This window comes from Typha angustifolia, chromosome 12 (genome assembly GCF_048772165.1).
Source record: "Typha angustifolia cultivar Huaian chromosome 12, ASM4877216v1, whole genome shotgun sequence".
Taxonomy (NCBI): domain Eukaryota; kingdom Viridiplantae; phylum Streptophyta; class Magnoliopsida; order Poales; family Typhaceae; genus Typha; species Typha angustifolia.
In genome coordinates this window covers 6,678,346-6,688,206 of record NC_133250.1, presented here as the reverse complement: position 1 = coordinate 6,688,206, position 9,861 = coordinate 6,678,346, and the positions used below count along the sequence as shown (strand labels likewise).

Here is a 9,861-nt window from a genome sequence, read left to right as displayed (position 1 = left end):
AAAATAGTCCAGATTTTACAATTGATCACGTGACATATATAATATTTTATAATTAACGGAGTTAATGTGTCATGAAAAATAAATGAGAGAGTCTATCCGTCCGCGTAGAAATAAGTAACTAATGTAATATATAAAATAAGGTTTGTAGGTAATATATTTCTTCAAACTTATCACACTCTATCCGGGACGAGAAAAAAATGTTAAGCTTCTGCGTTACTACTGTAACTAAGTGGGTTATGTGATAGCGTTAGAAGAAACTTAGACCTTCTTCGCCATATCTATAGTCTATTATTTTTTTAAATTATATAAAGTGAGATTAGATATAAGTAAATACACAGAGTAAAATAACTTTCACCAAATATGTATTTCTCATGTGGGTGAAATCGATATGATTCTCGTATAATTTGTTAATCAAAATTTTCACATAATATCCGATATTTATACAAGCCAAAATTATCACAATAATCTAAATAAAGAAAAGTCCAAAATATCATAAGTAACAACACGCCCCCAAAGCATGTATCCATATACATGGAATCATCAAATCGTGTTAAAGGGGATTTAGGTCGGATCAACTTCATCCTAATATAAACACAATCCGATTATTAAATGGCTATATTTGGTAAACATAAAACAACTCATTTATTATAACATGACATGACCCATATAACTTTTTGAATAAACGGGTCATGAGTCATATTAACACGACACATTAATATGACATGATAACACGATATGATTATCATAGTAATATTTATTATATATAAAAATTAATATTTATTAATTTATCATATATATTATACAAAAAAAAATGGTCTCTTTTCAATACACTAATTAGCTATTATATTAAATCCAAGCAAAACGCATTTGCAAATAGTAAAATAGATACTTAGATATCTACAAGGGATGTTAGATGTTAGTTTGGTATTTAATATGGACAATAATTTAAGCCCTAAGCTTATTGGTTATGTTGAGTCAAAATTTTGCAATTAATTTGGATGGGCATAGGTTTTTAATAAGTTATTATTTTACTCAAGTAGAGCTATTAACTTGAATTCAACATGTTATAGTTGCTTTGTGTACCACTGAAGTAGAATATATGGCAATAATGGAGGCGGTCGAAGAGGCAATTTGGTTGGGAAAGTTTGTCACAACCCAAATTTAAAATAATGATTGACCATATACCTTAATACACTTGAGATACATCAAGCCTCAACATATATATTTTCTAAGTTCAAATTGATAAGAAATTTGATATGAATATTTAAGTCCAATAAAAATACTTTAATAATAATATAAATGACCAAATGTCCACACTGAGTTCAGGGGGTTTTCTGAACTGATTGGGAATGATAACAGAATGCATAGCCGTTAGAAGGAGTTCTAATAAGCAGTTTCGTCAAGTTAGCTATATGTTGTATCGGGTCAACTATTTTCACAAAATGTCATAATATGATATTTTAAGAACACTAAGTCCAGTTCAGTAACTAAACAACAAATTATCTTTTTTTTCTTAATCTAGTTTGGGTATTTATTAATTTTATATATTAACAATATAGATTTTATAAACTAACCTTTATAGTTACAAAAAGCTCTATTAGAGTCGAAAGCTTAAAACTATAGAAAATCAAAAGAAATCCCTTCATTCCAAGTACAACCATAGCGTTCTACCATGATTTACATATCCTAGGTACAACCATATCTTATCAATGTTATCTCTCACCTCTTTTCTCCTCTCTTCCAAAATATTCACATTTTTATATTAAAATAGTATGTCAAATCATATTTAATTGAGTTTCTCTCTTTTCTCTCTACACAATATAAGCCAGCAAATATATATTTAAATCTACAAAACATCATATATGTCAGTAAATATACACTTAAGCCCGTAAATAACTATTATAAATATTATATAAGCTAACAAATATGTATTTAAGCTCGCAAGACATCGGATAAGATAATAAATATGCACTTTAGCTCGTAAATAACAATTGTAAATACCATATCAACTAGCAAATATGCACTTTAAGCCCCAAATAGCTATTATAAACACTATATAAGCTACTAAATATATACTTAAGCTACAAATGACTATTATAAATATTATATAAGCCAGCAAATATGTATTTAAGCCTACAAATATATATTATAATATTATATTATGATAATAATGACCATCATATATGAAAATGGTATTTTCGTTCATCAAATTTATATATAATTAATTTTCCTCTAAAACCAATAATTTTTTCACTTTTTACATCATATCATAGATAATAAATATACTTTCAGTCTAGCTTAGAACTAAACACTAATAACTTAGTTTAAGGTATCTAAATTAAGACTAAGAAATATGTCCAACTAGTCTAGTTTAGAACTTAACTTCGAACCAAACAAAGTTTAAAATATTAGAGGAGATCTAAGGTATCTAAATCAAGACTAAAAAATATGTCCAACCAATCTAGTTTAGAGCTTAGCTTCAAACCAAACAAAGTTTAAAATATTAGGAGAGAGATCTCCAATGTGCCAACAACTATAGCTAAATGACCAATCCTATTCTATAACAATGGTAAATAATTTAGAAATTAAACTAAAATGATAATAATTTTCTCAAATAGGTCTCCAAAATCAATTCGGGCCTTATCTTTCACCACCCGGAAACCGGTTAACCACTTAACTACTTAAGGGGTATTTCAGGAAATACACAAACAGAAGTAAGCTAGGGTTTCTCTTGGGAGTATAAAATTCACCACCTCGTCGCCTCTTGGGGTTTCTTCCAGAAGAGGGGCGGGTGATCGGAAGCAGATCAAATTTCCCGACCGAAACCCGAAAAGATGGTACCTCTCGTCTCCGTTTTAGATGTTAATGTGTTGAGTTGATTCGATCTTTGACTTGCAGTAGGATTTTACTTGCACCCTTTTTGCCGATCTAATTATCGATGGGAATAGTTAGGCGCTCTTTCGACGTATATTTGATATTGGGGTTTTGATGTTTCGTTTGTGACGAAGATCTTACGACCGGATCTCAATCTCTTTATAGTAAAGAAAAAATGTAGCCACGAAGTAGTTTTATTGTGTCTGGGTTGTGCATTCTATGTGGTTTCTTATGTCTTTTCTATTATTGAGATGGATTAGAATGATCTTGCTAGAAACTTTAGTATATCTTCCTTGGTACGTGGATGTATATCTAGTTTGTCCAGTTTAGATGCTGGTTAATCAAGTAATATGTTAAATAATATTATGCTTATATATCTGCAAATTTGTCGTTTGAATTGGAGGAATCGTTTAATTTGGTTAGAAGAAAATACCTTTTGACCCAGTTCTGTAATAATCCGGTTAACTGTTTCATGTCATTATAATTGTGGGGAATTTCTCTTGAATAAGGTGTTGAACAAGAGGATCAGTAAACAATGAATAATTTCATATGTTTATTTCTTTTTGGTCCTTTTCTTATAGTATAATAGCATAGTTCTCTAGGTGTATAAATAGTTTAACCATGTGATATGTCATGCGCAGCCTAAGCAGATTCACGAGATTAAGGATTTCCTTCTCACGGCGAGAAGGAAAGATGCACGGTCTGTGAAGATCAAGAGGAGCAAGGATGTTGTCAAATTCAAGGTCCGATGTTCAAAGTACTTGTACACACTATGTGTGTTTGACTCTGAGAAAGCTGATAAGTTGAAACAGTCTCTGCCTCCAGGTTAGTAGTTCGATAACCATTCTTACGATGGATTTGAGGTGCAAAATTTTAATAGATACAAATAATAAACAAAGAAGTGCATGTTTCCAAACTAATGGAAATGTTATGACTTAGGATTACTAATTTCATGATTTTTGAAGTGTTGCACTTGCATTTTTCTGATTGATACCTGAAGGTAAAAGTTTGATTAACAAATGACCGAGCTAAAATAATTAGTTGTTAGTTAATTAATTAACTGCCACTAATGCTTTATCTTTACTCTCTAGTTGGTTCCTAAATGACCAATACAATTTGGTTTTGTTTCTATAATTGTAGAAATGGAGTTGGTCATCATTTAATAGCTTTAAATGAAGCAGTTTATAGGGGCATGCAGAGAGATATTCCTCTGTTGTATTGCATTTTAATAAGACACATTATATGCTAGTTCCTTTTAATGACTCATTTACTTAGAATTTGATCTATAATGCTAGCAAATAGTTCTGTAACTATCATGAATCTGCACGACTGTTTGTCAAATAGTAATCGACAATTAGTAACTTTAAGTTGATTTCATTTTGCAGGTTTGAGCGTCCAAGATGTTTGAAGGTGAAGTCGGAAATAGTGTCATAAGATGTTTTTTGAGTGGGTGTCCAAGATGTTGCTTAAGTATTTACTCAAGCTTTTGTATGCCTACTATGTTTTGATATTTAACTCATGGGTCACTTAGTTCTATTTGGAATTTTGGAAGGATTTTGTTCATGATTTATTTTCTGCGTTAGTTGAAACTCTCGATGAAATTTGACATGTTCTTAACCTGTGTTTGTGTCTTTTCTTTGTGGATGTCATGTTGAGTGAGTTCAATTACTTCTGCTTGTAATGGATCAGTTGCAAGCACTGTAATTTTCAGTGCTCTTTTAAGATGGTGACTGGTAGGTGATTTAAAGTGGGTAATTTTGAACCTAAGCAGCTATAAATGGTGGTCTGTGTCATTGCCATTGCAGATTTGAAAGATGGAATATGGGAACTAGAACTTTAGCATATGTTTGTTCTGATTTATGTGACTATCACCAGACATTTGGTAATCATCTCTTGTAAAATGTAACTCAAAATGTTAGTGCCAAGTAATCATTTTTCACCAGGCTTTTTATGGCCGTGCATATTGTGGTATGCAGGATGTACTGCAAGATTAATCCTACAATGGTTTAAATTATTTTAAATGGTTCAAAAAACTATCCGAATATCATAGTGTAAGGAAAAATAATGTCTTTTCATACAAAATAAAAATAATTGATAAGTATTTTAAGCTCTAAGTTTCAAAAAAGAAATGTATATTAATTATTAATATGTGTTTAACAATTTATGTTTTATTAAAGAGTACAATTCTGAAAGAGTCAATTTGTTAAAGCCGTAAAGGCTGCTCTTATTCAAGCTAAGAAAGCATTGGAATCTGACTCCTCCAATCCAAAGGACTATTCGTGTCAATGGCTATACACTTTTTTGGATATTTTTCTCACTATTACCGGGAGGGAGGCCAACATAGAAGGGTTGGCTAACTAAAATAGAATTTAGTCATTTTCTAAGGTTTGGTTTAAACTCAGCCAAATGACGTTACTAGTCTATTGTATAGTGATACTTTTGAGTATCTCGCTGGATACTTGAAAGCACTTTTGGCCTTCTTATGTGGTAATAAACATATAGAGATATGTTCGTTGCCGGAAAGAAAAAAGAAAAAAGAGAGAGAGAGAGTCAATTTTGTGACATTTTTGAAAGGATGTAATGGTAATTTTAAATTTGATAATTATATAAGAAAAAGCTTTCTATTTTCTAGCAAACTTCCGGACATTTTTTATGAGTAAGATTATATACTAACAAAAAGACTACCTTGCCCTTCTCTGGCCTTATTTTCTACTATATGCAAATAAGAACACTACTGAAAACTTTCAAAATATTATAATTGTCAATAATGCCTTAAAAATCATGCTTCTTTTTTAAACTTTTAAAATCATACTTACCAGTACATGCATTGGAATCTTTCATAATTTTTATTGTGTTAGTTTTTAACAAAATGTTTATAGAAATTTTTAATATATTGTTATTGAAGTTAAAAAACACATATAAATAACTAAAATGTCTTTTTTCTTTTTGAAGATGAAGACGTAACTTTTTTGAAGATATACGATAAGAATAGGGGTGAAAATGGATCGGATTTTATCCGATCCGACCCGAGTCAGATCGGATACGGGTCTAAATATTTTACTCAGTCCGGATTCAAATACGAATAGCAGTTTATTAAAATATCCGGATCCGGATACAGATGCGGGTATCTCATATGTGTTCGAATACGGATTTGGATATCGGATATCTGAATACCCGTATGTAGGGGTGAAAACGGGTCGGATTAACTCCGACTCGACCCGCTATCCGACCCGACTCGGATCGGATTCGGATAAAAAAATTTCTATCCGATTCGGATTTGGATACGGATAGAATTTTTGAAAAAATTTCGGATATAGATTCGGATACGGGTCGGATCTATTTTTCGGATTCAAATTCGGATACGGATATCGGATATCCGTTTACCCGCATATTTTTTAAAATGATTTATAGTTTTTAGTTTGCTTATTTAAACAGTAAATATTAATATTATTATTAATAATACTTTATATATTATTTATAGAGATTAATTTCTCTAATTTTATATATTTGACATACAAAATAATTATTTGTTGTAAAACTCTTAATAATTTTATGTTAATTATATTTAAATAAAATATTATAATTATTTTAAATTCAATCAATATCCGTTTAAGATCCGATCCTTTATCCGAAAATTATCCGTATCCGTTTAGTAAGGATATGGTTTTAAATTTTGCTATCCGTCCAATATCCATATCCGAATCCATATCTGAACTAAAAATACGGATCCGGATATGAGTTGAGCACTATCCGATCCGTATTAGATCCATTTTCACCCCTACCCGTATGCTATATAATACTAACAAACATTCTACCCTTAAAAACTAACCCGACCCATTAACATAAAACCCTCACCCAACCCACTAACTTAACCCTCATCTCTTCATCACATCAAGCTGCCGCACTCTCAACATCTCAAACCCATCCCCATCTCTCCCTCACTCTCAACATCAACTCCCGCGGCCCCGCCTCAGTTTCTCCGACGAAGTTGGGGTACTCCACGACCATCATGGCGTCGCCTCGCAGCTAATCTGACGAAGTTGGGGTTCTCCTTCAACATCTCACGGCTAATCTTGGAGCGAATCGAACCCTCCGATCACCACCATCGTCATCGGGTACCTCTGCCTCGATCTCTATCGCCTAGGCCATCACACGTCGTCGGGTGATTTAGATCCAATCCCTTCAGTAGGAATGCCTTCCAAAACCAATTGCGCTCTCCACCGACACTAGTGGTGCTCCTTGGACTATCAACTTCGGTAACTCCAACGACTCCGACCATCCAATGTCATCCTCATCTCTCTTCCTCATCATAGGCAAGCATTTTTATTTGTTTTTCATTTATATCTTATATATACATATTATTTCTTTGATGTCTATTTTTAATTTTTAGGACTAGTTGTAATTTGATCTATACATAGGTTGGACTTAGTTCTAATTTTTTCAGAGGAGTTTTAATTTTATTGTCCTCTATTTGCATCATGTATTAAATTTAGGTGAAGTATTAGATCTAACTCTGTTCTATTTGTATCATCTTTATATATATTATATTATCTAATCTCTGTTCTATTTGTATTTATACTATACTTGGACATTACATTATGATTTTCTACAATAGTTGGAATATGTTTTGTGAAATTTATTTCTAAGATAATGTAGTTGAGAATTTTTTTAGTGGCATCTGTAATTTTTTAATATAGTAGTGAAAATTGTAATGGCATCTATAAGTGCTTCATTTAAGATGACACCAATAATAGTGTTACTCAAGATGATAGAACAAAGAGAAAAAAAATTAACATCAGATATCTGGAATAACTTTGATAAAGCTGAAGTGATAGAAGTAATTAATGAGCAAACAGTGAGCAAGTGTAATGCACTATACAGATTTTGTCAAAAGCAATTTAATGAGGAAAGTTTTATGGGAATGACACACTTGAGGAACCATTACAAAAATAAGCATGGTAAAGAAACAGGGCAATTGTTACTTAATCTTGCAAGAGTTGGAGAAAATGGAGTTTTAGAGTCATACCAATATGAAGAGGAATTAAGTGAGGAAAACTTCTAAGAGCAATAGTTATGCATGAATACCCTTTCTCTATTGTAGAATATAAGTATTTTCTTGAATTTATAAAATCTCTACAACCTGCTTTTCCAACAAAGTCACGTATTACTATTAGAAAAGAAATATTGGAGTTATATGTTGAGCAAAAAAGGAACGTATATGATATGTTTGGTTCACTTTCATGTCGTATGATTGCTACTACGGATCTCTAGACTTCTAGACAGAATAAGGGTTATTTGTGTGTTACAGTGCATATCATTGATGATGATTAGAGAATTCAAAAAAGAATTATAAATTTTATACATTTAGAAGGGAGACATATATAGTTAAATCTGTGCCAAGCATTTCTAAAGAATATGATTGAATGGAATATTGATGAGAAGCTATTTTCCTTAACTTTAGATAGTGATTATGCTAATGATGTTTGTGTTAGAGACGTGGTTAGTCGACTCAGTGATTAATAATCTCTTGTTTGTAGTGGCATATTTTTTCATGTCAGGTGTGCCATGCATATTATTAATTTAGTTGTGCAAGATGGTTTAAAAAAAATAAAGAATACAGTAGAAAATATTCGTCATATCATCTTAATTCTCAGAAATTTACCCTCACAGTGGGAGGATTTTCAAAAGAGAGCAAGGGAATGTAATTTAGCTAAAAATAAAGCTCTTTCTATTGATGTATCTACAAGATAAAATTCTACTTATTTGATGCTTATAGATGCTATATATTATATGAATGCATTTAAGAGGCTTCAATGTGCTGATTCAATTAAATTTGCTGCATATGCAACAAATGAGCAATGGAATAATGCTAGAATGTTATGAAAATATTTGAAAATCTTTCATACAATAACAGAATTGCTTTCAGGAACTTTATATCCAACTGCTAACTTATTTTTCAAAGAATTCTATGATATTTAATTGCAAATTAGATAATGGTGCAGATGTTTGGATGAATTTGTTCTTTCTATGGCAACATTAATGCAAGAGAAATTTGACAAATATTAGTAGCAATATAATTTTATATCAACCGTGGCTTCATTTTTAGATCATCGGTATAAAATGGTATTATGGAATTTTACTTTTCTCAAATTTATTCTCTCGATGGTGTTAAGGGACTTAAGGAAGTTCGTGAAATCATAAAGAAGTTACATAATGGATATGCATCTAAATTTTCACGTCCTTTTGATTGTGATGTGAATATAAGCACGAGTGAAGTTTTCCAAAGTAATGGGGCTGTTTTTGATGAGTTTGACGAGGATAGGAATAGAAGATTTGAGCAATTTTTAATTGAAAAATCTCAACATCAATCTCCTAAGACCAATTTGGATCTATATATTGAGGAAGACTCACTTCTATGGTAACATAATAATACTAAATTTGATACACTATCTTAGTGGAAAACAGAAGGTGCAAAGTATCCTGTATTATGACGAATTGCTCGTGATGTGTTGGCAATTCTAGTTGCCACAGTTACCTCTGAATCTGCATTTAGTACAGGTGGTCAAATAGTAGATGCTTATCATAGTAGGTTGGATCCTAAAGCCATGGAAGCTCTAGTATGCACTCAAGATTAAATAAGATCTACAAGATAAGATAATGGTTGTTTCATTTCCTTAAATTTTATAAATTAGTATTGAATACTAATTTCACAATTTTTTTTCTTATTAGGAGAAGTAGCATCAATTGTTAAGGATGTTGAAGAATCTAACGTATTCGGGCACGTTTTAGTTTCTGACATATAATCAATGGCATGTTCACTAGATTAAAGGTAATGCAATTTTTTATGTTTAAACTGAATCTGAATTGCATTTGAAATTGTATGAACAATTAATGGTATTACTTGATATGTTTCAATTTATTGATTTTTAGTTCAACAATTAAATTAATGTCATTCATTTATTTTTTGCAGATCCTCTTTAAAGTGTA

The 9,861-nt window shown here is 31.3% G+C and overlaps 1 protein-coding gene across 1 annotated transcript; it reads left to right on the top strand.

Moving 5' to 3' along the window:
- The first annotated feature begins 2,703 nt into the window (after positions 1 to 2,703).
- On the top strand, positions 2,704 to 4,493 carry LOC140772500 (large ribosomal subunit protein eL38z/eL38y). The gene is made up of 3 exons (XM_073114597.1): positions 2,704 to 2,837; positions 3,516 to 3,699; positions 4,260 to 4,493. The coding sequence occupies exons 1-3, from the start codon at positions 2,835 to 2,837 to the stop codon at positions 4,280 to 4,282; spliced, it is 210 nt and encodes a 69-aa protein (XP_072970698.1). The 5' UTR covers positions 2,704 to 2,834; the 3' UTR covers positions 4,283 to 4,493.
- Positions 4,494 to 9,861: the final 5,368 nt, after the last annotated feature.

Excerpts from the sequence above, each read along its gene's own strand:
- LOC140772500 (XM_073114597.1), top strand. Across the intron at positions 3,700-4,259 it reads GAAACAGTCTCTGCCTCCAG|GTTTGAGCGTCCAAGATGTT; the intron begins GTTAGTAGTTCG and ends TTCATTTTGCAG.